At 44.7% G+C, this 26,781-nt stretch overlaps 2 protein-coding genes across 4 annotated transcripts in view; one reads left to right on the top strand and one right to left on the bottom strand.

Annotated features, from left to right (window-relative positions):
• RUBCN (rubicon autophagy regulator) overlaps window positions 1–2,443 on the bottom strand; it is a 55,352-nt gene extending 52,909 nt beyond the window's left edge. For 2 of the 3 annotated variants that reach the window (XM_090050699.1, XM_090050701.1), the window contains exon 1: window positions 2,329–2,443. In XM_090050699.1, the coding sequence (XP_089906825.1) occupies window positions 2,329–2,363 (35 nt within the window). In that variant the 5' untranslated portion in view covers window positions 2,364–2,443. Of the gene's footprint in view, window positions 1–2,233 lie in introns of all 3 variants that reach the window. The other variant, XM_090050703.1, reaches the window with a different exon arrangement.
• Window positions 2,444–2,483: 40 nt separating this feature from the next.
• FYTTD1 (forty-two-three domain containing 1) lies at window positions 2,484–26,259 on the top strand. Its single transcript, XM_090050705.1, has 9 exons — window positions 2,484–2,638; window positions 12,329–12,460; window positions 13,918–14,063; window positions 15,219–15,331; window positions 18,005–18,101; window positions 18,780–18,844; window positions 19,804–19,878; window positions 21,205–21,331; window positions 24,191–26,259. The coding sequence occupies exons 1-9, from the start codon at window positions 2,491–2,493 to the stop codon at window positions 24,284–24,286; spliced, it is 999 nt and encodes a 332-aa protein (XP_089906831.1). The 5' UTR covers window positions 2,484–2,490; the 3' UTR covers window positions 24,287–26,259.
• The last annotated feature ends 522 nt before the right edge of the window (window positions 26,260–26,781 follow it).

Below are 26,781 nucleotides of genomic sequence, written 5' to 3'. Positions count from 1 at the left end.
ATTACACTGATTGATTTAAACTATAAAGTTATGGGAAAATATTTTGAAATACATGAAGCCAGATTCCCAGAGGATGACAGAGATGATATAACAACAGTATTTAAGGACTTCCAGGACAGTTTTTTATTTGACGCAAACATCAGTGATGCAAAACCAGGTATTTTCTTAGTGTAATTTGTGAATTTGCTAAATGTTCTCTTTAACGTAGTGCGGAAACTAGTGTTTGGAAGCTGAAGCCAGAGAAATTCAAATTATAAACCAGGCATGCAATTTTACAATTGAGGGTATTTAACCACTAGGAAAAAACTCCCAAAGGAAATGGAAGATTCCCCATCTCTCACTCGGGGTTTTCACACTGAGACTGGATGTCTTATAGGAAGATATGCACGAGTAATTGGGCTTAATACAGGGGTGAAACACTATGGCCTGTACTATATGAGTCACATTAGATGATCTAACTATCCCTTTTGGCCTTAAAAAAGATGTACCTACTCAACTTCTTTAATGACAATGTGGGTGCAGTTAGTCCTGGCAATTTAAGCACTTCCTATAGAGTTTCACTCCCAGTGTTTACCCATTAGCAGGAGCAGAACCAGGGACTTCAACTCTGTATGTGGGGCTGCCAGACAGACAGCTCCCCTGACAGTCAGTGATATCATGGACTAAAAAGATGTGTAAATTTTTTAAGAGGAAAAAACACCAACTGGATTCAGATGAGCCAATGCCCCACCCCTACAATAATCCCAGTAATCATGTGATGAGAAAAGCTGCCAGTTTCTTAGCTGTTTGTACTCTAGCCATAAATGCGGGGGCTGACATTTGCTTCACCCCTTCAGTGACCCCTTAGCGATTTTGGCCATTAGGGGTATTTGAGAGGATTGGAACAAATACCCCTTTCGACTGGAACCTTTGTTCAATTTCCTTTTGTCCCTGTCCAGTTGCAGGCTGCTGGCCTCCTGGTTTGGATAGCTAAAACTAGCAACAGCGGTTGTGTAGGCTGTCTGAATTTTGTCTGATTCCCACTTACCATCTGGACAGGCAGCATCTGTCATATTTGATGCTAACATATTGGAAGTGGGTTTAACAGAACGTTTCTATCTCAGTGTTGGTATGCTGCCTTGCCCAGCCAGCGCCCCATCTCATGCCAACATGAGAGTCAGGTTGAAAATATATATTAAGCATCTAACAACTGATTTTGATCATTAATATGCATAGACAGCTTGATAGTTCTATAGCATCATTCATCAGATGCACTTTACAAATATCAGTGAATTATGCCTGGTAACCTTCCATCAACCCAATTTAAGAAAGTAAAACAGCAAATCTGCAGCCCCCCATACTTTATCTGTCATTACCTTGAGCCTTTGGCCCACTTTAAAAGTACAGAACTTTAGAGCCTTGTGCTGTGAGAAGAAAGGGGAGAGACTCTCCATCAACTGTACCGGTCTTATGACATAATTAAAAAATAAAAATGTTATGTTCTGGGTCAAATTAGCCAAATCAGTTCTGAAACCTATTGACTGAGCAGAACTCAATCATTCAAACTATTGTGGCACTACCACTGGCAAGTATCCTCTTTCCCATACTTTTCTGCCTAGGACTTCAGATATTTCCAGAGCCACGGTAGGCATCCTATGCACAGTCCCAAGCCCAGAGGTCTTGAGGTTCAGATGCCCCTGAGTGCCACTTGCTTTTAACCAGCGGGCCAAAGGAGCAAGCTAGGGGGAAACCACAACTGAGCGATTCCATTCACTAGAAGGCAGGGGCCTATTCCCACCCTAAGCAGATCATCACAGCAGGGTTAGCCTGTTCTCAAAGGAGGCACAGCGAGGACAAGAGACTCGCTCAACATCAGGCTGCCAGTCTGCAGTTGGAGCATGGAATGGAAACCTGCCCCCTTCAGCTCCAAACTGTGGCCCCACCACCGAGCCTCCCTGCTCTTTGCGAGATGATGACGCATCCATTCGAGAGGATCATAAGCAGCTGCCCAGAGGGAGGACAGGCAGCATTCGCGTGCATGCCGATGTCTACAGAACAACCCACGCATCTTGGCAAGGGGCAGCTTCAGCTGCCCCCTGGGGGGGATCAGAGAGGGCAGACCACAGCTGCCTGGGAGCAGGGGGTTGCAGGGGCCCATGCATGGCAATCAAGCAACGCAGTGGCCCGTGGGGGCAGCTGCAGTGCGGGAGCAGGCCTGCAGTGGCATGCACGTGTGGCCGGCGCACTCATTCACCATGCACAGGGCTGGCACGCGGGTCACTGGCCTGTCTCGATGCCCACAGCGGCGCCTGTTCCTCCCCGCCCTTAGGAGGCGCCCTGCATCCTCACCCCTCTCGGCAGGGAGCGCTCCTTTCCCAGCGCATGCGTAGAGCTCTCGCAAACTCGCTCAACGCAGGCGCCTTGCTCCCGCCCAACTGCGCACGCGCAGCAGCGGTCCGACAGCCGAGGAAAAGGAAGGGACAATCGCGCATGCACTGCCGCGCCTTGCGCATGCGCACAGCCCGCGGCGGTTGGCTCGGTCAGCGAGGGGAGGTGGCTCTCCGGGCAGCCATGAACGGGTTCAGTGCTGCGGCGCCTCCCTCGGGCTCCAGTGCGGCGGCCCGGAGCGACAGCCTGGAGAAGATTGACATGTCCCTGGGTGAGGAGGGTCGCCGGCCTCCCCACTCGTGCGTCGAAAATGGGGGGTGGACCGAAACAAGTGTCGATGTAGCGAGGGGGACTTGGGCTGCACCAAGTGCGCCATAGGGTGAGGGGCTGCGGTGGTACAGGCTGGACACGACCATTTGTAAAGATGGGGGGAGGAGAGAGAACGCTGGGCCCCGCTCAGTGAATGGACTCTTCCGGCCGGCCCAGACTACTGGGGCGGCCCCTGGGGGGGAGGGGCGTGACCCCTGCTCCTTGACCCTTGCCTGCCTCCTGCTGGGGACTGGGCAGGCCTGTGCCCTCCACTGGGGCCTGGAGTGTGCTCAGGGACCCTTTCCAGAGGAGTGGGGGGTGCAACTGGTGAGCTGGGCTGGTGCCACTGTGTTGGGCACAGCCAAGGGTTGCCCACACATGTCTATTCGAAGTGCCTGGGCTGCCTTGGTTTTGCAGCTGGGTCCCCCAAAAGGGACCCAGGGAGCGGGGTCCCACAATGGAAGTGAGGAGAGTCGTCAACCCTGCACCAAGTCGCTTGTTTCTCCTCTTGGCTGGCTGAGAGTCAACTAGCCCAGTGTTTCTCGCCCCATGGGTTGCAAGAGCATGCAAAGGTGTCGCAAGCAAAGTTTTAAAAATGGGTTCTCCTTTTAAGATGGAAAAGCTGGGAAACCGGGGCTTTCACATTGCAGGCTGGCAGCCTGCTCGGGGCTGCTTGGTGACTCCTTGACCCACATCTCCTCCCTCCCTGCACGCTGTGGGGCAGAGGGTTGGGAGTGAGGGGCACCTGCAGGGCTGGGGGGCTGCTTTTTCTACATAAAACTATTTACTGGGTCCACTGATGTTTACAAATGGGTCCTGGTACAAAAAAGGTTGAGAACCACTGAACTAGGTGTTTGTCAGAAGAGCCCAATTAAAACTGTAAGGTATTATTACTGACACACCTAGAATAGCTCCTTATTACATCATTATCAGATAACCTGGTTCCAAAAAGAAAAAAAAACTAAAGCGCTACTACAGTAGAACAAAGCACCCAGAATAAATATCTTTGCTAAGCTCAGTGTTTGTGGAAATGAAGAAGATAATCATGGAGCACATCTGGGGGGCTTTAAGAGGAGGCTTGATGCCTACCTAGCTGGGATCATTTGAGCCCAGTTTTTTCTCCTGCCCAGGCGGGGGGGTCGGATTTGAAGATCTACAAGGTCCCTTCCAACCCGACTTCTATGATTCTATGAAAACTTGCAATGAAATGGCACTAACCGCACCAGTGTTTTAATATTTACACTGTCTTAATCCTGTTAGTCTGCCTGTGCTCCATAGTCTTCCAAGAAAACCAGGCAGACAAGACCCAACTTTCTTCTATAAAAAGATTCTTTATTGAAGAGGGGATTATATTGCTTTTATGCCAATGCATAAAAGGGAGCAAGACCCTATGGGCATGTATACATGTGTTTCGGGAGTGGGGGGGCACTTCAGTTAGAGCTGCTGTCATTAAAGTACCCAGAGCATCTTCTGTACCAGTGTCCCTGCGCTTAAAAATGGTGGCGGGGCACTTTAAGTAAAGCTTGTAGTTAAATTGCCCCTGCCACCTTTTTTAAGTGCAGGGATGCTGATACATGAGACACTAGAGTCTGTTGGAGTGCAGTAATAGCCATGTTTCAGCACTCCATTAATTGGGTCTGCTCTTAACGTGTTGTAGTTACAGCACATTGAAGCTGCTTCGCTGCTCGTGTATAGGCACCCTAAGTTTTCCATTCATTTTAAAATACCTGGGTTTCTGCAACTTGCTCTGGACAGTTAAGTAGTCTTGGTAAGATGCTAACGGACCTGACCATTTGAATGACTTGTGAGATGTTGCTTGGAACTCTCCTGGGTACAGAGGCTTTTTTTGCCTTAGTTTGTATATGGTAGGGCATGCTGGTTCACTTCATTTGCACAAACACTGAGCTTAGCAAAGATATTTATTCTGGGTGCTTTGTTCTACTGTAGTATTGCTTTAGTTTTTCTTTTTTTCTTTTTGGAACCAGGTTATCTGATAACGATGTACTAAGTAGCTATTCTAGGTATATCAGTAATAATACCTTACAGAGAAATGGTGATGTCATGAATGATGCTGTTTAGACACTATTCTGTTCGTGCTTTCCCTTATCTGGCTTGTTGCTAGGGTAACTTATATTTCTATGGTCCGCTAGCTAAAGTTATGTAATTTTCTGTAGGATTGGAATGATCATAAAGCATAAAATCCCACATCTCTCATGTTATAGCACCGTAGTAGTTCCTACCACACTGATGAACTGTCTGATGCTTATATATTATGGAGCATCAGTCCTGAGGTTAGGCATCGACTTGGTAATTTAGCCTGACTTCCACTGTTCCATCTGTGATTTTTACCTTTTGTGCTCAGGTTGAGGCAGAAGAAAGCCCGATGTGTCAGCTAGTGATTAGGGAATGAATGGATTATTCTCCCAAACAAGACAATCATGGTCACTTAAAGTGCATTCTTGGGGAAACTGGCAGCCTCTTCTATGGCAACCAATTGTAGTGTTACAGGTCAGAGTCTGAAATGGCAAGAATCCAGGTTCTGAAAATGTTGTGATAGGGGACTAAATGTTTGGGAGGAAATTCCTTTTTTAAAAGCATAGGAATATGAGACCACAAGGGACTTCGATCACCCATTGATGTACCATCCCGTTATACTAACCATTATATATTGAAAGACGGTTATCACATCTTCCCCTCAGTCTTGTCCTGGTTAGATCGAGCAAACAGTCATTCAGACTTTTCTCATAGGGCATGTTGGCTTCTGATTGTTGTGGGTCTCCTCTGGACCTCTCTAGTTTCATAGATTTCATAGATGTTAGGGCTGAAAGGGACCTTGTGAGATCATTGGGTCCAGCCCTCTGCCCAAGGGGCAGGAAGTCAGCTGGGGTCAGATCATCCCAGCGAGATAAGCATTTCTTGAAGGTATCCAGAGAGGTGCTTGCATGACTTCTAGGGGGAATCTATTCCAGACTCTGGAGACTTGGATGGTAAAGAAGTTTTTCCTTATGCCCAGTCTAAAACGGTTTTTCAGTACTTTGTGACCGTTAGACCTTGTCTTCCCTTGGGGTGGCCCAGTGAACAAACATTCTCCAGTTCCTGATGCACCCCTCTTAGATACTTATAGGCTGCCACCAAGTCCCCTTCTGAGTCTCTGCTTCTCCAGGCTATAGAGTCCCATGGCTCTCAGTTTCCCCTCATAAGACCTGTTCTCTTGACCTCTAATCAAGCATGTGGCTCTCCTTTGGACTCTCTCAAGCTTCTCACATCTTTTCTAAAGTGTGGACCCTGGAATTGGATGCAGTATTCCAGCTGTGGCCTCACTAAGGCTGAGTAAAAGCATGCCCTACCACACGGGCAGGCAGTTATTTCAGGTGGAGGGCTGCTTACTGAGTTTTGACAGGCCATCAAGGGCCACATCACAGCCAGATAAACATTAATTTTCTAAAATTTTTTTGGAGTCCCATGGGCCGGATAGAATGGTTTGGTGGGCCTCATTTTGCCCACCCCTGCCCTGCCATATTCAAACCAAGGCAGTTTGTTCATGTCTGTTCTAAAACTGTGATGTCCAAAGTTGAATGCAGTATTCCAGCTGAGAATTCACTAGTCCCAAGTAGAGGTGAAGCCACCACTTCTTAGATGCAATACTCCGGTTAATATAAACCAGAATAAAATTTCCCTTTTTTTTTTTCCTCAACAGTATCACACTGATGAATCATGCTTAGTGTGTGTGGTTCACTAGAAGCCTTAGTTTCTTTTTTGCTGTACTGCTGCCTAGCCATTTATTTTTCATTTTGTGTTTGTGCATCTACTTTCTCCTTCCTAGCTGTAATGCTTGTATTTGTTGAATTTTATTGTGTTAATTCTGGGTCCCCTCTCCAGTTTCCCATTTGAAATACTGATAGTGTTTTCCAAAATGCTTGTAAATCGTCACAGGTTGGTGTCATCAGCAAATTTCTGTAAGCACATGGAAATGTCTGTGGCCTGGTGGCCTTCTATGATCAGATAACCAAATCATTAGATACAGGGGTAGCAGTGGACATCGTCTTCCTGCACTTTCGGAAGGCCTTTGATACTGTCTCTCACCCCGTTCTCATTAAGAAACTGGGGGACTGTGGTGTCGACACCCACACGGTCAATTGGGTTACCAATTGGCTGGAGGGCCGCACCCAGAGAGCGGTGGTGGACGGGTCATTTTCATCCTGGAGGGATGTAGGCAGTGCGGTCCCCCAGGGCTCTGTCGTAGGGCCCACACTGTTCAACATCTTCATCAGTGACTTGGACGAGGGGGTGAAAAGCATCCTGTTCAAATTTGCTGATGACACTAAGATGTGGGGGGATGTGGGCACACTAGAAGGGAGCAATAGGCTACAGTCGGCCCTAGACAGGTTACAGGGGTGGGCGGATGAGAACAGGATGGGATTCAACACTGACAAGTGCAAAGTGATGCACCTATGGAGGAACATCCGGCACTATACCTACAGGCTGGGGAACTCCCTTCTTGACTCCAAGATCCTTTTCTGCCTCTGTACTGACATCATTGACTCCAAGATGATCATGGGCCGCCAGTGTGGGGATGCGGTCAGGTAGGCCAACCGTATCTTGTCGTGCAGCCACAGATGCATCTCAGGCAAGTCCAAGGAGGTGATCCTCCCCCTCTATGCGGCACTGGTCAGGCTGCAGCTGGAGTACTGTGTCCAGTTCTGGGCACTGCACTTCAGGAGGGATGTGGACAGCATGGAGAGGGTCCAGAGGAGGCCACTCGCATGGTCAGGGGGCAGCAGGGCAGGCCCTATGAGGAGAGGCTACGGGACCTGAACCTGTTCAGCCTCCACAAGAGACGGCTGAGGGGGATCTAGTGGCATGTTATAAACTAGTCGGGGGCGGGGAGATCAGCAGGCATTGGGGGAGTCCCTGTTCCCCCGAGCATGACCAGGAGTGACCAGGAATAACAGTCACAAGCTGGCAGAGGGCAGATTTAGGCTAGATATCAGGAGGCGCGACTTCACGGTCAGGGCGCCCAGGAGCTGGAACCAACTTCCAAGAGAAGTGGTGCTGGCTCCTACCCTGGGGGTGTTTAAGAGGAGGTTAGATGAACACCTTGGTGGGGTAGTTTGACCCCAGTACTCTTTCCTGCCCCAGGGGGTCAGATTAGATGATCTACTCGGGTCCCTTCCGACCCTAGAAACTACGAAACTATGCTGGATAGAGCCAGATCTACAACAGACCTCTCTGGGACCTCATTTCAAATGTCCTCTTAGCTTGACCATTGATTGCCAGTCTTTGAGAGTGACTTTAAAATACAGTCGTATACCCACATTGTTGGGCTTTCATTTAAACCAGTGTTTCATTAGTTTATGAGTATATATTATGTTACAGTGTCGAAATATGAGCATATCTCTTGTTTCCCCCTTATCCACTCAGCTCACCACATGGCGTTAGGTGGGGATGAATAGCAGCCTTCAACTCCTGCAGGGGGGCTGCAAAGAGGATGGAGCTGGTTCTCAGTGGGGGCAGATGACAGGACAAGGAGCAATGGGCTCAAGTTGTAGCAAGGGAAGTTGAGGCTGGATATTAGGAAAAACTTTCTCACGTGGAGGGTGGTGAAACACTGGAACGGGTTACCCAGAGCGGTGGTGGATGCTCCATCCTTGGAGGTGTACACGACCCAGGTAGACAAAGCCTTGGCTGGGATGATGTAGTTGGGGCTGGTCCTGCTTTGAGCAGGGGGTTGGACTAGATGTGACCCCCTGAGGTCTCTTCCAACCCTCACTTTTCTATGATTTCTACAAACGTGGTCTGTTCTTTATAGCCCATCTCGGCTGTTTTTATTGTGTCGTTATCTTCTAAATGCTTACGTTGGTAATTTACCTTTCCAGGGGTAGAAGTTAGGCTGACTGTTCTATAATTTCCTGAATTCTCCTTTAGAAAAGTTGGGATAATGTTTGCTTTTCTCCAGTCCTGTGGGACCTTTTCTATCTTCCACAAGTTCTCAAAGATACTTGCTAATAATTTTGAGATTCAGGTGGCCAGCACCTCAAGTACTGCAGGGTGAAACATCTGTTTTTAAAACAGATCTAAGGTTCTTGGGTGGTTTTCCTGTTTGGAGAATAAGGTTAACAAAAAGTGTAGAACAAGATGATCTGCTGACCATGGGTGTACTTAACTAACATTGCTTACCAAGTTGTCATTCCTGTGGTCCCCCAGTACTGTCTAGTATCCAACATTTCCAAAGCTACTAATCGCTTCTGAGCTTCTTGAGGCAGCCCTGGAACATGTGGGGAAATAACTCATGTTTCTGTCCTTCTTCTTTCCCCAAACCTTTGAGAGTCCTTCCCCTTCACTGTTTCTAGCCCAGCTTAAGGAAGCATAACTAGTTACGAAATAGCTGCTATTCTAGTTAGTTCACAGTAAACTATAATGCAACCAACTTACAAAGCAGACAGCAGAGCTGAAAGATGCTGTGCACATTAGTGGTGTATGTACTCTACCTGCATTTATGCTGTTTGTCACAGCTGGTGAGATAACAAGAAACTGGGATTGGTATTACGTTATAGTGAATTATACACGTATGTGGTACACACACAAGCAGGGTATGCTGCATGTCATATTACTACTGTCTCTCCTGGTTAAATATGTGGTTACAACGCTATGTTATAAAATGTGTGCTGTTAATGTAGTCAAAATCTGTAATATTATAGAGCCAGTGTTTCTAAAACCTTAACTGGTATTTCCGGGCTTTGTACATTAACTGTGTTATGTTCTCAGACACTTCATTTGAAACAGATTTCTTGGAAGGCCAGATTCTTCTGGTTGCTTTGTACAATCGCCCTCAAAATGTTGGTCTATTTCCAGCTGCTCAAATTGTCTCCAGAAGCTGCTCTTTTAATAGCTGCCACAAATTGCCACATGACTGCTATATAGACATTTAATGCACTCCACAAAGAAACCTGTCTGTAGCACAGAAATATTTGCAGCATGGCACATGAGGCTGTCTTATTGTTTAAGGATAAAGCTTTTTGTATTGTAATAGAAACTTGATGTGCTTGATGAAGCTGCAGTTTAAAGTAGTCATACCTCCAGGAGAATAATAATGGTGTTGTAAAGCAAAAGTCTTTTGAGCATGGTTTCATGTACAGCTCTGAATAAGCATTACCATATGCCTATTGATAACTGAGGTGAAGTATACCAGGTAGTAGTGCACAGATAAAGATTTTTTGGGCTGATACCAATGCCCGATTTATTAACAAGCCATATCAGCCAATACCAATCTGATTGCCGACATGCAGCCTGGCAGCTTAGAGAGAAGCTTCCAGCTGGTAAATCTGTTGGGGGTGGGGTGGGGAGGGAAAGGATGTGGGGCGACAGATAGAGGCTCCCATGATGATGGAGGGAGTGAGGCTGGGGCCAGCGCCACTGCCACCTGCCCCAAGAGCAGCCTCGGCCCAGCACCCACTCTGAGAAGAGCCCAGCACTGCCCCTGGCCTCAGCCTGCCCTTGCCCCGTACATTGATCTGGGGGGCACATAATTCCCCATGCCTCCCTAGGGGTGCATGCAACAGTGGGAGTTGTCCCTCCTTCACCGTGGGGAGCCTTAATCTGCCCCTCTTTTCTCCACCCCAGACTTACCAGCTAGATGCTGCCTTCCACGCTACCAGACTGCACTCTTGGCTGCATGCATGCTGCAGCTGCACCCAAGCACACAACATTTATCAGCGACATTATGGGCAGCATCAGCCATGGTTTCATAGTTGGTAGGGTAGGAAGGGACCTGAGCAGATCATAGAATCATAGAAGTAGGGTTGATCATCAAGTCTGACCCCCTGCCATGGCAGGAAAGAGTACTGGGGTCAAACGACCCCAGCAAGGTGTACGTCTAGCCTCTTCTTAAAGCCCCCCAGGGTAGGAGCCAGCACCACTTTGCTTTGAAGTTGGTTCCAAATCCTAGCCGCCCTGACCATGAAGTCACGCCTCCTGATTATCTAGCCTAAATCTCTCCTCTGCCAGCTTGTGACTGTTATTCCTGGTCACTCCTGGTCGTGTTCGGGGGAACAGGGACTCCCCCCAATGCCTGCTGATCCCCCCTGACTAGTTTGTAACAGGCCACTCACTAGATCCCCCTCAGCCTTCTCTCGTGGAGGCTGAACAGGTTCAGGTCCCGTCGCCTCTCCTCATAGGGCCTGCCCTGGTGCCCCCTGATCATGCGAGTGGCTTCCTCTGGACCCTCTCCATGTTGTCCACATCTCTCTTGAAGTGCCCTTGTATACAGTTCGGTGCCAAGCCATCTAGTTGCTGTGCAATGATCACTGATGTACAATGATCCCATTGGAGAAGGCATACGATAGGGTTAGACATGGGTATTTGTTCACGGTTTTGGAAAAGATGGGGTTCCCAAAAAGGTACGTAGGATGGGTGAGGAACACATATCGAGGGGCATTCAGCAGGGTGCTGCTGAAAGGACACTTGGGGGGAAAAGATTAAGATTGAAGTGGGGGTAAGGCAGGGATGCCTCCAGAAGTTCCCTGACTAGGTCTTCACTGACCCTAGGCCTGGGTGCGCCTCCCCTGGGACCTATCGGAGTCCCCATGGGGGGGGAGGTGACCCGGTCCCTGCTCAGAAAAATGGAGGCAAAGAAATTTGTTAAGTAGGTTAGCTTTGTCATCTGGTGCAACGACCAGATTTCCTAGCATGTCTTACAGAGGCCCCACATTACCCGGTACCTTCTTTTTACCCCATATGTATTTATAAAAGGGACTTCTTGTTCTTGATCCGGGAAGCTAGTCCCAGTCCCATCTCCGCTTTGGCCTTCCTGACCGCTCCCCTGCAGTCCTGAGCAAACGCAGTATAATCCTCCGTGGTGATGGCCCCTCCCTTCCATTGGGTGTACACCTCCCTTTTAGCTAGGACATGTTTCCGTATGCTTTTGGTGAACCTTGGGGGCTTTTGCGCCCTCTTGCCTCCTTTGATCCGTCTTGGGATTACCTCCCTTTGGGCTTGGAGGATCGTCTCCTTAAGGAATGACCACTTTTCTTGGACACCCGACTCCCCTCCCCTCTGGGACCTCAGTGCCTCCCCAGCTACTCTCCTTAGTTCATTGAAGTCCGGCCTCCTGAAGTCCAGGGCTGCTGCCTTGCTGCAGGCCTTTGCCACCTTGTGCTGGATGGTGAAGTCTAGGAGGAGATGATCACTGTTGCCCAGGTGGTCAAGCATCCACAGACCCCTCAACAGGTCATTGCCCGTGACCAGGACTAAATCCAACAAGGCGTCTCCCCTGGTGGGGCTGTGCACCTTCTGGGTTAGATGGACATCCTGTATCTCGGCTAGGAACCTACATGAACCAAAAAGAGCCGATTGCTGATAATGTCAGTTTTCCTGTTACAAGTGCCAATGTGATATGGACTGAGGTATCGGTGCACCTCTAATACCAGGACAATAACATGGCACAGGAAAGTTACTGCTGTTCACTGGGCTGTGTAAGTTGTTGACTTTTCACTGGATAGCTGAGCTGTGGGTTCTCCAAGAGCAATATCTAACGCAAGAGAAATACTTAAGGGAGCCTGCATACGAGGACTACAGGGTGTAACTCACGGCAAATAATCATGTTATTACCCTTTTAAAATAAGTCTAAAATGCATCATAATTTTTATGTTTGCAGATGATATAATTAAATTGAATAAAAAAGAAGAGAGAAAGCAGTATTCCCCACAAATGAGGAGAGGGCTGCAGCAAAACAGAACTCGGCAGTTCAGAATGAAGGGGACCAGGTGGGGAATCCAACAGCAGAAAGGTACGTGCCTTATGAAAGTTCAACCCCCAATTAATGTGAGTATTGTGTGATGATTCATCATCTGCTAAATTAAAGCCAAGCGGCAACTCTTTTTGTATCTAATGCAAATGTGCAAGTTCACTTGCTGGCTTTTTAAGTTAAATATCTTTCAAATAGCGTGGTATAAGTTGGACTTACATATGTGATTCTGGTGTCAATGATTCCATGTGGGATCAGAGTTTGGCAAAAAGGGGCTGCCAAACTCCTTCAGGAGTTAAGGACTCTTGCTCATCTCACCACCGGAAGTGTGTTGCCTCATCAGAATTTGTGGTGCTAAAATAAATAATGGGGAACTCAGATTATGAACGTATTCATATAACAGGAATTCACCTGACTAGCAGCTGTCTAAGAAAATTCCAGTGTAATCTCAATTAAAATACTGGAAATGTTCGTACAACTTTTGTTTGTTATCTTTAACCCCACAGTGCTTCTTGCTTCAGTGCTTGATTCTTTTCTCAAGTATGTTTTTAGCACAAACAGTGAGATATTGTGTGTGATAAGTGCCAGAACTTAAACTCTTTAGGACACCGGCTTAGTTTTCATACAGAGTTTATCGTATTTGGAAAGCTTAAATGCTTCCTCAAACATGTGCAGCCCAAATATAAATGGTTTCCTGTTTATATAAATGAGCTCCTGGTGGGCCTTTGCTATTACTAGATTTAGGTAAAGGTGAATACTATTTTTTTTTTTCCTAAACTTCTGAGATCTTGAAAAATCACGTTCTTCCCTGGAGGGCTTTTCAGGATTCCTTCTAACTGAAAATGAACCCTGATCTGTTTCATGTTAGTCTTGTCTTGTGCTCTGAACAGTTCTCAAGCATCTCAATATTCCTGCACTGTTGCGATTTACCTTATTCTAAGAGTCAGCAAATCTTTTTCTATTCGTGATCAGCTGCAGAAACTAGAAACAGTAATGCTGAGCTCCTTCCTGTTTCAGAGTTGGTTGTCAATGTGCTGCCAAGTTCCTACAGAAGTGAGGGAGTAAGGGGGTGAATAGATAGTTGGAGAGAAGAGTTTAAAAGCTCTATTCATTCTTCAGCTTTCCTTACCCATTCCCAACAGAGAAGCATTTTCATACAATATTTCACAAAGTGAGCAAGTGACCTACGTAAAGTGAAGGCTTTTGCCTCTAACTAACTTTCTGGTCCATTCTGCTGGGTAAAAGCTAATTTAACCACGCTGAAACTGGATCAATGAAGTGCACTAAAGCAGTGTGGTCCATATTTGCTCAATTTAAGGTCAGGCCTGACCTTAAAGAACTGACTTATGCGATGCTATGGGAAATGAAATGAGGCCAATAACTACTGCTTTAAATTTCGAAGTGATAGCCAAGTAACATACCCTCCAGTGTGCTGAAAGCCAGAGGCTTTGGTACCTTTTTCTGAAATGGGTCATTCATTCTTATTTTTTCTGTTGTAGGCTATGGTAAAAACCGTTTGGGACGCCGAAAGAAGATAGCTGGGAAGAAGCGTCCCTATGGAGTCATAACTGGCTTGGCAGCCAGGAAAGCACTGGGTGCTCGCAAAGGAATTAGTCCTTTGAACAGACAGCCACTTAGTGAGAAGGTAGGAATACAATTCCCATAGCTTGTCCCTACTTGACAATGGGAGGGCTAAATTTAAAACATGACAGAGAATACAAGCCAAATGAGTTATCTTAATATAATAGAGGGGTATCTGGTAAAAACATCAACTTTAACTGTGGGATTGCAGATCTTGTTATGATAAGTAGTTCCCCTTTTTTGGCGGGGGGGGGGAGGGGTACACTTCTGAATGGAATTCTGCTGCTACGATAGTTCTGGCCTTTATCAGGTCACTATTCCAGAGTAGTGTAACTTAGCTAATACCATGCTTTCCCCGCTCCATTTCTGAGTTCAGATCTTCAGTTTACAACTACAGGAGTTAGCTTCAGAACATGAAACTTTGTGGCACAAAAGGGCATCTTGGACTAATACCTGAAGTAATGTAAATTGAGGACAGAAGTGTATATCAGGGTGGGAGTAATGCACATCACAGCAGTATGACTCCTTAATGTCTGCACTTTTTTTTTTTTAAACCTGTTAAGTTTAGGAACATGGAATTTATCAAAGTGACTTGGCATTACACTGGATTTGGTTCTAACAAGATTTGGGCAAGAGGAGAGAAACAAGCTTTAAGGGGCAGAGGAAGTGTGTTCATATGTAATTTGAGGATAAGCTGGAGGAAATTGGTGGAAGTGATGTGAAATCTTATGGGAAAGTGTGGTGAAACAGGATTCTCTCGGGGTCCTAGAACTGTTTCATAGATTCATAGATGTTAGGGTCGGAAGGGACCTCGGTAGGTCATCAAGTCCGACCCCCTGCCTTGGGCAGGAAGGCGCACTGGGATCAGGTGACCCCAGCTAGGTGCTTGTCCAGTCTTCTCTTGAAGACCCCCAAGTTGGCTGTATTTCTAATGGACTTGTATATTTTCCAAATGTAAACACGTGTTATAAGATTTGGATAGGAAGTTCTAGCTAAACTTGACTCCCTTTTTTTGGTAGAGGAAAGAATACATATATTAGCATTATCTGTGTAATGAGGCAGGTCTGATGCAGGGTTCAGTTTTGTGTTTCAATGAACTAATCAATGGGGCACTTAAATCTAAGCAAGTCATTTTGAATAATATTTAGGAAAGGGCATCGCCTAACAAAAGCCTCTGGAAAACTATTCAAATAGTTTCTAACTCTTTTCATCTCTAAAGACCCCACAGCGAAACTACCCAGCCTTGAAAAGGAAAACGGCCCTCCAGAGGCAGCCTGACATGCAGAGAAAACAAGTTTCGGCTCTCAGGAGACCTGTCCATTTAAATCGGAGGTGAGCTTTTCTCAGAGGGCTATGGTGAGATGCTGCTTCTAAGTCTTCCCTTTGACCTGATAGTGAGTTCTGTTTCTAGGACCACTGACTGGACAGCAAGAGATCTGATCTTTAGATAAAATCCCATGTACTTAATAGCCTTGATCATTTTGAAAGTTGAGCATAGGTTGAACGTTACAAACAACACATTTGTACGCTCATTTGTTGAAGCTGTTCAGAAACTGCATTTTTCATTGTGGTTGGCTCTCTACCTCCATTTACTTACATAGTTGATTTTGTTGAGCAGATGTAATGATTATACGCAGATAGCCGACACAGGAAATCTTATATCCTTCTAACTTTGCAAGTGGCAAATCAAGTGACCTGCTCTTGCTGCAAGTTCCTTTAGTTTCCTCCAAAATTATCCATATATGTTAAACAGGTTTAGTGGCAGTTTATCTTTTTTTAAAAATTACCATGTAAAAATAAATGTGCGTGTTGTAAGCATGAATGCCTGTAGCAACTGGTGAGATTCCCATATGCCATCTAGCTCACTTAAAATTTCATCTTTTGGTACCCTGTGTAAATGATGATGTTCCTGTCTAGAATAGGGTACTAGCAAAGCCTGGGGGCATCTGGCTTAATTCTTTTGAATGCTGTGTTCTATTTTGGGCAAGATTATGTAAAGGATTGTCCATCCAGGAACCATATATGGGGAAAACCCTCTGGTTTGGGTAAAATAAGATGCAAGCTGGTACTGTGCTGTTTAGTGGAAATTGTAAACAGGCAGACTGAGGTAATGGTTAGCGTTTTTTAAAATTATTAAAACAGTTGTCAGGCCGTTTCACGCAGCAGTAAAACAAGGCAATGTCACTAGCACTTCTCATTAGAAGGAGGAGTTCTCCAGGTGGAAAAATCACCATCTACAGGGAAATCAAACATGATGAAATCAGTTTCTTGTTGCATCATTTCGTCCCTTTCCTGATTTAAACTATTCCTCTGTGAGTTTCGTAGGAGGCAGTTGTTCCTGCAATGATCTCAGAGTAATTCAGCAACACGAATAGCAGTAGCATTCAAAAGGTTTACTGCATTAACACAGTAGTGCTGATCTCACTTCTTTTCAATCCAGGTAAAGTGTTTGGCTTTTTTCACAAATCTGAGCCTTTGATATCAGCATCACAGCTCTTTTGCTGCTAAAAGTGCTCCGTTAACTCAAGAGAGAAAGTTCATAATTTAGAAGTTCATAGATTCATAGATTCATAGATGCTAGGGTCGGAAGGGACCTCAATAGATCATCAAGTCCGACCCCCTGCATAAGCAGGAAAGAGTGCCGGGCCTACATTACCCCAGCTAGATACACATCCAACCTTCTCTTGAATACCCCCAGGGTAGGGGAGAGCACCACCTCCCTTGGGAGCCCGTTCCAGACCTTGGCCACTCGAACTGTGAAGAAGTTCCTCCTAATATCTAATCTAAATCTGCTCTCCTCCAGCTTGTGGCCATTATTTCTTGTAACCCCCAGGGGCACCTTGGTGAATAAATACTCACCAATTCCCTTCTGTGCCCCCCTGACGAACTTATAGGCAGCCACCAGGTCGCCTCTCAACCTTCTCTTGCGGAGGCTGAAAAGGTCCAGTTCCTCTAATCTCTCCTCATAGGGCTTGGCCTGCAGGCCCTTAACCATACGAGTGGCCCTTCTCTGGACCCTCTCCAGGTTATCCGCATCCTTCTTGAAGTGCGGCGCCCAGAATTGCACGCAGTACTCCAGCTGCGGTCTGACCAGCGCCCGATAGAGGGGAAGCATCACCTCCTTGGACCTATTTGTCATGCATCTGCTGATGCACGATAAAGTGCCATTGGCTTTTCTGATGGTTTCGTCACACTGCCGACTCATGTTCATCTTGGAGTCTACTAGGATGACTCTAAAAGTTCTTAGAAGGTTTTAGGTTCTGGTAACATTTCTGTCTTCAGAAATAGATGTGACAGACCACAGTACCACAGTTGAACAATTTTAGCTTTTTAAATATTTATTATCTTTTGCTTGCAAATTGGCTGTGCCTCAATATTGATGTGTTTAGCTGACTTAAATACATCAATACACTAATCTCTCGGAAGAGTACAAATGGAACTGGGACATGTTGCAGAGGCATAGAGCTGAGAGCTAGCAATTATGTTTTGAATACAACTGAGACACAGATGTAGGCAGACTTTGGCAAACCACTTAATCTCCCTGCTTTGAATTTTCCTTCCCCTATCTAATTAGTAGTGTTAAGAGGAGTTAACGCTTGGTAAAAGATGTGTATAGTTTTGCTAATGAAGCCACAATTAAGAGGAAAGCTAAATGGGAATAGCAGGAAGGACTGGATGGTCATCTACAGGCTCTTGAATAAATAAATCAACAATCCTACTGCAGTCCTTGGCCTACTCCAGATGAATTCGATTTGGAGCAAAATGTAAGTGTATTAAAATTATTCCTCCCTCATCAGAATAAGCAACACTGAAAGGTTCACTTCCTACATTGTACCATTGCAAGCTTTTTTTCTTTTTTTCTCTTTTTTTTGTCTTTAGTGATGAATTTGGAAGTGGATATCTTCTCCCTGATTCCTTTTTAATTCATGGTCTTGTTCTGATTTTTCTCTAAAATGAGACTATCTTCAGGAACTTTAGGTAACTTTTCTTTTCAAAATATTACAGGAGTAACGTACCGTCCCCTTTTGCCAGGATTGGAAATAAATTGAATCAGCAGAAAGACACACGTCAAGCAACTTTCCTCTTTAGGAGGGGTCTGAAGGTACAACAAATACTACTTAAAATCAGTGATGTAGATTATGAAGTGACTTCCTAAAGCAGCCTCTATTTCAGTGAATTTGAGTTCTCTTGTTGGTACTGAACAAACACATCTGGTGTGTTTCTTTCTACTGTGGCATAGAAAACATTTCAGGTTGGCTTGGAACAGGGTGTTTGCCTTCCAGAGAAAAACCTGTTCCTATCTTGCTCTGTTTTGCTGTTTCTGTCCACCCCCAGTGCAGCTGACTTATTCTGAGACCTATTAGTATTTCAGGTTGATGGCAAGTTCTTGTTATTTCATTTTGAAGGTAAATGGTTGAAACTGATGTCGGCTGCTGAAATTGCCTTAATTTGATGGATGGAGCAGCAGTGAGCTTTAGAAATACCTAACTTTAAGTTTTAGAGTTGATTAAAATTTCTGATGTTTGACTTTCAGTTGCTTTGACAAGTGTCAAAGCAAATGTAAAATGGAGAGGGAAAAGTTTCCTTCCATTTTTTCCTTTGGCCCAGTCCTGTCGGACACTGAGCCCATGCAGAGCTCCACTTAATTCTGAGGGGCTGTGTACAGATGCAGGCTTTATCCTTGCTGAAGGTGTTCAGAAACTTGTGGTGTTGTGTTCCTAAACTGCAATTTCAGGAAGTGATATGTCTCCAAACCCTGTATCTATTGCTGTATTTCCAGGTGCAGGCACAAGTGCAGCCAACAGAAGAACATCTAGATAATCAGCCAGCGAAGAGAACTCGTCAGTAAGTGCTTCATCTGAAAATAAGACAGGAGTGGCCAGTCTGCAGCACGGGTGCCACAAGTGCCATGGACACACAACACAGCAGCAGAAAGCAGCAGATCAGACAGGGAGCACAGAACAGAAAGCAGAGCAGCAGATTGGATGGGGAAAAGGATCAGAGTGGCACTGGGGGAGGTGTGGGGCTGATTTGTGGCACACCTGTGCAAAAGGTTGCCCCCACCCCACTGTTCTAAGGCACTGTATGCATTAATTGGTGCTAAATTCTACTCCTGTTTGTGAAGGTTTCTCTTGTGGGCTTCTGGGTTTTCCATCCTGCTTACCTTCTAAAGCAGTTCTTAAGTTAAGTGGAGACATTTTCTTGCACAAGATGCAAGAGTGGAATCTCGTGCCAGTTCCAGAACTACAAACTAAGCTCTGTCCTCAGTCCTCCCAACAATTTGATGTTCAGTTAGCACTGCTGTCTACTCCTACTGTAGGCACCACTTTACCTAACTTGAAAGCTCAAAGCTGGCAAACTGCATAATGCATGTTACTCCAGCAATTACAGTTTAAAGAAGGAAAAGGATTATGTGCCAGACTTGTAAGAAGGCAATTGGGCATTTGATCAGAAAAGAGTCTGCTTCCCAGGCTCTTCATAGGTAAACAAAAGATGTTGCTGCACATTATACAGGGAGGAACAGACAGGTCATGTGAAGGCAGCACTGGCCACTGAATTGCTGATTGTCACTCTCTTGGTTTTGATGGAAAGGCCAGATTGGCCCTGTCTGCAGTAAGCCTTTTCAGAAATCCGCCCTAACTCTAGAGCTAGATAACATGGAGGAGGCAAAGGACTGCTTAGTTTGTTTAGATTTGTAGTGTTATTCCCAACCAGTGTGTTCTGGAAAGCTGTTGGGAAAGTGCATTTCACGTGGTTTGCTGGAGTTCCTGTCTGGATAAGTGATTCCTCTATTTTCAAACTAGATGGCGAACTTCCACCACAAATGGAGGGATTTTGACTGTATCTATTGACAATCCTGGAGCCATTACATCCCTAGTGTGAGTAGAATATTTTGAACAGTCTTTTAAGTAAATGTTTTTGGACCCAGTCCTGCAGGCTCTTCACAGCTCCTTGTCCCAGTGAATTGAGTGGGAGTTAGGCTGTGATCTTACAATGCATTTACAGGCAGATCTTGATTGTTTCTCAGCCTGTGTTCAGGTAAGTGTTGGGTTTCATTTGAGGCCCCTCAGTTAGGAGCTTGAATTGAAAAGTTTGTGGCAGCTTAAAATTGAGGTGGATGAACTTTTGCTTTCATCCTCAGCTTTCTTGCTGTCTGATCTGGTTGATTTTCCTTCCCCTCCAAGTCAGAACAACCAAGGACCACTCCTCCACCTCCTAAGTGTTTAAGTGTGATCCCTTGCTTAAGTCACGAAAAACTGTTGAATAGAAAAGAGAGGAAGGAACTCCTTCTCCTGGCTGTTTTTTCTTTCCTTTGGTTTCAGGCTAATATGACAGCAGGCTGCAAAAAACAAATGCAGTTAGGAATTTGATGAAGGTGGACTAGGATGTCACTTAGATGCCTAAGAAGTAGTATAGGCTGTGGTCAGCCTGCCTCTGGCAGTATCTGAATCTTTGTAGAGATCACAGTGGATTTGAACCTAAAGCAAGTGTTCCTGTGCCCCATGCTGCAAATTTGGTAGAACATTTGCTGTTGTGATGTTTGTGCTGGGTCTTTGAGCAAAACGTAAATTGGTGATAGCTGTCCTTGATGAGGAACTCAACCAGGCTTGTTCATTTGGTAGTCTTCTCTTGTAATAATAGTCATAATTCAGGCCAAAGACAGGCAACAGTTTTGATTTGGATTTGAAATTGATCCCAGACCTTGCAAATGGATGAGCCTATTATCCCTGTGAAGTATCTAAATTTAACACTGCCTCAGAACAATTGCAGCTAATTGAGCTAACTGCCATTTAAGATTACTATGTAAAGGACTGTCTCTGCCTATTTTGATGTGAGGCAAATCTCGGACTAATCGGCCCCAGATTAAATGGGTGTCTGTCCTTAGCCTCGTCCTCAGTGGTACTGGGGGTTTGAAATAAGGCTGAGGTGAAAATGTTCCCTCTCTTGAACTTTTCTAGCCCTTTTAAAAAGGTATTCTTAGTAGTAGTATCACTTACATCTTGTTTAAAATCAAGGACTCTTAACTCTTCACTCGATGTTGCACCAATAAATCCTAACTGTACCACTGATAAATTAGATGACCACATGAGCATTGTCAGAGGTGGTCTTTTTATCTTACATTGTCAGATGTGGTAAAGCTCACCTGTCGTTAGACCAACCCCTCTTTATTCAGTGTGCCATTTTAAAGCAGTCTGTCTTCTCAGTTCCCAGAAGCCGCGACTTGCTCGCACTCCAATGCCCCCATTTTTAATGAAGAGGAATCAAACTGAAGAGAAGAAGATTCCCAAAGGAGTTCCATTGCAGTTCGATATTAACAGCGTTGGAAAGCAGGTAAAAGCTATTTTGTCAGCTTTTTGGAGACAGTAAACGCCAGTGAAGAGATGTATCACATTCTCACAAACTCAGACCTGTTTAATGACTAAAAAGGAGGGGACTGTTAATCAAGCTTGTTATGTAATCTTGTGCACACACCTATGCTTTTGTGTCTGCTCTCCCATCTGTCAAAAGTCTTATGTGCTACCTACCTTGCATAGGATTTCAAACATCTAATAAATCTTTGTTTTTTGGTTTTGTTTTTTTTTAAAGAGTTGATGTCATGGAATGGGGGAAGGCAAGCACAAACCACGCTCCTTATTCATGCATGTCATCTGTTTGCAAGACAGATGGCTGCCTCCTAATATTTCCAGCTTCAATTGGCACATTTGAAAACAAAGCAACTCTTTAAACAAATTGATAGTTCACAGTTGGAAAACACCATTTGGTGTTTAGTTGCATTTCTTCCTGTGAAGATGTACAACTCCACTGTTACTGTAGACAAAGGGGAAAAAAAACTAATAGACTTGTTCTGGTAAATCTCTTACTTTATGCAAACATGCAGTTTTGTTTTTCCAGCTCCAGGATTTGGGCTTTCTGTATCTAAACAAAGTTGCCAAACCAGATTGCACCACTAGAGAGTGAGAACAGCTGCGTCTGAGTGAAAAAGGAAAACTGAGGGTGGGAGATTCTCATTTAAGACATAAATTCAAAAGATCAGGAAATACAAAAGTAAAAGCTCCAAATACTTTACACATCCAATTACACATGTACATCTTAATTCTACTTTGAAAAAGCACCATCGTGTCGTTGTGGCACTTTGTTTGCCTTTTGGTGTTTCTAGATCAGGTTTTTTCTTGGTGGATACTCCTCTATTCTGCCCCTGTTACCTGGTATCTGACAGTTGGGCTGAATTTCTTCCTTCTGGGAATAATTCCATGTAATGAGAAGTCAATAGTTGGACTCTGAAAGAACATTAAGGGAAATGCTAGCCACAGTGGAATAAGTTACTGAGCCAACTGTGCAGACTCTGAAACAACAAGTTTAGAGCAACAAAAATCTCTGAAACTGGCACCTGTGGATTTGAACCCGCAAGGAGCAAGTCAGAGTAAAACATCTGCATCAGTCTTTCTGACCTGAGTTTGTAACTCCTAATTTGAGATTTGTCTTGATGTTGTATGAATACCTTGCTATTGATATACCCTGGCTTTTGCCAACCCCCCCCCCTTTTTTTTTCCAATAGATTTCATAGACATTAGGGCTGGAAGGGACCTTGGAAGATCATCAAGTCCAGCCCCCCGCCCCAGGGGCAGGAAGTCAGCTGGGGTCATAGGATCCCAGCAAGATAAGCATCCAAATTTCTCTTGAAGGTGTTCAATGTAGATGCATGAACCACCTCCAGTGGCAGGCTATTCCAGACCTTGGGGCTCGGACAGTGAAGCGATTCTTCCTTATGTCCAGCCTGAATCTGTCTTGCTGGAGTTTATAACCGTTCGACCTTGTCATCCCTTGGGGCACTCTGCTGAACAATCATTCCCCTAGATCCTGGTGAAAACCCCTGATAAACTTATACGTGGTCATCAGATCTCCCCTGAGCCTGTGCTTTTCCAGGCTAAAGAGTCCCATAGCTCTCAGCCTGTTGTCATAAGGTCTGTTTTCCTGACCTCTGATCATGCACGTGGCTCTCCTCTGGACTCTCTCAAGCTTCTCCCCATCCTTTTTGAATTGAGGAGCCCAAAACTGGATGCAGTACTCCAGCTGTGGCCTCACTGAGCCCGAGTACAAGGGGAGAATGACGTCCCAGGATTTGCTTGAGAAGCACTTGGATGCAAGCCAGCATTTTGGTCGCTTTACTAGCCGCAGCATCACATTGAAGGCTCATATTCGTCTTGTGGTCAATCATGACCCCTAAGTCCCTTTCATCTGTAGTGCTAACCAGCGTAGCACTGCCGAGCCTATAAGGATGCTGCAGGTTTTTCCTTCCAAGGTGGAGAACCTTGCATTTTTCGGTGTTAAACACCATCAGGTTCTTGTCCTCCCATTTCTTGAGCCTGTCAAGGTCAGCCTGGATCGCCCTCCTGTCCTCAGATGTGGACGCTTTACCCCAGAGTTTGGTATCATTGGCAAACTTGGCCAGTCTGCTCCTGACTCCAATGTCCACATCACTGATGAAGATGTTGAACAATATGGGTCCAAGGACAGAGCCTTGGGGGACCCCACTGGTCACAGGACACCACGATGAGTGACGGCCATCAATTACTACCCTCTGGGTCCAACCACAGAGCCAATTCCCCAGCCAGCGGATCGTGGTGGACCCAAGATCACAATTGGCCAGTTTTGCCAAGAGGTGATCATGGGATACCAGATCAAAGGCTTTTTTGAAGTCAGGATATATGACATCAATCTCTTCTCCCTTGTCCAGGTGATGGGTCATCTGGTCATAGAAGGAAATGAGATTGATCAAGCAAGACCTACCCGCAACAAACCCGTGCTGGCTATCCCTCAGGATGTTGCTGTCAGCTAGTCTGTTGAGAATGACTTCCTTATAATCTTACTAGTTAAAAACTAGTAACCTACAGCCTTCAGTGTTCGTATAACAAAAACTTAGGTGATGGGCAAATTCACAATTGGATAAAAAGTGGAAGCTAAAGCCCAATGAAACATGGCCAAGCTATCATAGTTTAGCTTTCACTTATCATGGGGTAAGGGTATGTACACAAGAAGTGGATGCAGAGCAGCTGATGCATAGTAGCCTCACCCTGTTTATCCCATGATAAAGTGCATGTCCACACCCTAGGTATCTCTCATTGCCCAAGCTCTGTTACTTGCAGTCTGATATGTTTGCAAGTTCTATAATGAAGTGACTTTATTTTTCAGACGGGAATGACTTTAAATGAGCGCTTTGGGATCCTGAAGGAACAAAGAACAGCCCTGTCTCAGAGCAAAGGAAGCCGTTTTGTAACAGTGGGTTAGACTGTCAAAAGGACTTGTGTAAAGACTCCATCCGTCTAAGAAACTGAGATGAAAGTGGGCAGAAGAATACAGCACACGTCACTGAAATTCTCCAGACTCTTTGCGTAGATGCCGACAAAGCTGAATTTTTGCTGCTTTTACTTTGAATAGTAAAAGATTTTGCCCCAGGCAAAAACTGGGGAAACCGATCTGGTTGTTAAGTGGCGTCATGTCCTGATACAAAATGATTGCATAGCCCTGCTGGTGATAAAGGCAAACTATTTATTTTGGTTCCTTTCACAGCCGAAGTACAAATGCAAGGTAAAAGTTCTTATTTGTTACGGTGGCAATTCAGGATCTGCTCCTCCGCCCCCTGCCGGAGTGAAGATCGTGTCAATATTTCCATTACAAACTGCTCTTTTCAGGGGGTCAAAATCTGCCAGGAAATGTCCCTCTGGACTGTAGTTTGGCACAGAGCCTCAGTTTTCAGTAGTTTGTTAAAAATGTAACTGCCTCTTTCCTCAGAGTTTTGATTGCAATGCTTTGGGCACTCAAAGATCTATTTTTTAAAATTATTTTTTCCCCCTTGGAGACCTCAGTATTTTGCAATATTATTCCTAAAAAACAAAGCTGTTGGTGGAGAGGTCAAGAACTTAAGAGAATAGTCTTCATCCCTGTTATCCTTAGGTGTTTCAAGTCAGGATTTGAGGCTTACTGTGTGTGGCACAGGAGAACCTTACAGTGCAGCTATTTGTACTTTTAACAGCCTTCTCTGTAAGCAGAACATTTTGGTCTCCTACTCTTGTTCCAAAGCTCTGGCTTTATTTTTTTAAAGTTTTTGTTTTTCACAAATACAATTAAATAATATTCTGTTTTTGAAAGAACTTTGGAAGGATAGAGCTGACTTTTTTTTTTACAAGAGGGCCAAATGTGTGAGGCTTCCTGACCCAGACATCCAAATCTTGCCCATTAAGCATTTCCTCAGTCTCCTGAGAAACTGTCAAAGGGAAGCTATCAAGTGGCACCTATTTGTGTATACCAAAGAGAGGTAAAAGTAGGAACCTGATGGAAGCAGTTAGACATCTTTACACTGAAGTTGGGGACGACTCGCTGAGAGAGTGAGCCTGCATCCTGCTGGCATTTGTGCAAAAAGTTGAGCATATGCATGTAGTTACGTACCTGCATATAGCTATGCATCTGCATGGATATCTGCAGGATGACAGCCGGATCGGGGTGTCCTCGCTGTGTATTTCAGACCTCCAGGAGAAACGAGGCACCTCCTTCAGAATTTTTCACAGGTAAAATTACACTTTATCCATGAGCTAATAAATTTTAAACTTTTTATAGTAATAGGGTTTAAGTACAGTCAGGTAAAGGGAACTGTTGGCTTGCTGTATGCACAAATGCCTGTGGTGTGAGGTGGTCTTAATTTTCCCTTGCTTGGAAGAGTTTGGGTTTGACTTCTTACAAACCTGGTTTCTGTGTGTTTCTTTCTCTGAAACTCCAAGTAAATGAGGAGTTTCCCCTGGACTCGAGCATTTAACAGCACATAGGCTTTTCTTTTCATATAGCAGTTTTAAAATGCAGCCTTGATGCTACTCAGCCCTTAATCTTTTATTTTTAACTTTGAAAATGTACCTTAGCAAAAAAAAGCCTGACTAAACTAATAAGCGTTAAGGTTTTTTTAAATTACTAATAGAAATTTTGTTGAAAAAAGTCCCTCTGTTACAGTTTAAGTAGGTAACGTGGTGTTAGTCATCCAGTTTCAGTATATGCATTCCTGTGTACCAGGATGCAACAAAAAATTCCTTTTGCATCAACATAGATGCAAAACATTGATGCAATGCATCACGAAAAGCTAGTTTGTATTTAATGAGAAGATGCTTTACACTGTACCTTTTGGTATTTTTTGGAGAAGTTATTACACTTGGATCTATTCTGAAGCTGTTATTTTTTTTTTTTTTTTTAAATAAAATGTTACAGGTTTCATACTGTCTGTGCCTATTAAAGCTTTGGGCAATACACTCGTTTCTAATATCCTGCTATAGGCAGTCTAGTAATCAAATGCAACTGTTCCGTATTTAAAAGGATGTGCAGAAGTGTAGTTATAGGTTAAATCTGCATTCTGCTGAATATAACATCCTGAAAAGTGACAGGTACTTTTCACATTCACAGTGTGTATGTCATTAATTAAGTTGGATTAAAAACACTAAATTTGCCTCTGTTTTTTAGTAAAAGCTGTCTAACTGAAAACTAATGTAGCCCAACATGTTGCCAATTCAGAATCTATCAATGTGTGCATGCTTTTCATGCTATTTTAATGGGGGACACTGATACGTAGAAACTTGACATAAGTATTACAGGATCAACATGTTTGTCCTGGATAGGTTCTGCCAATTCTATCTATTTCAAATAAGATCACTTTTCAAAGAGATGCCAGCAGGAGATTTAGATTTGCAGTATAATGCCACTTCAGATTCTGTGGGGTAGGAAAAATGCAGCATTTTTAGATAAGG

Source organism: Crocodylus siamensis, chromosome 6 (genome assembly GCF_052110815.1).
Source record: "Crocodylus siamensis isolate JL-2025a chromosome 6, ASM5211081v1, whole genome shotgun sequence".
In the NCBI taxonomy this organism is placed as follows: domain Eukaryota; kingdom Metazoa; phylum Chordata; order Crocodylia; family Crocodylidae; genus Crocodylus; species Crocodylus siamensis.
This window is presented reverse-complemented; position numbering and strand designations above follow the sequence as displayed.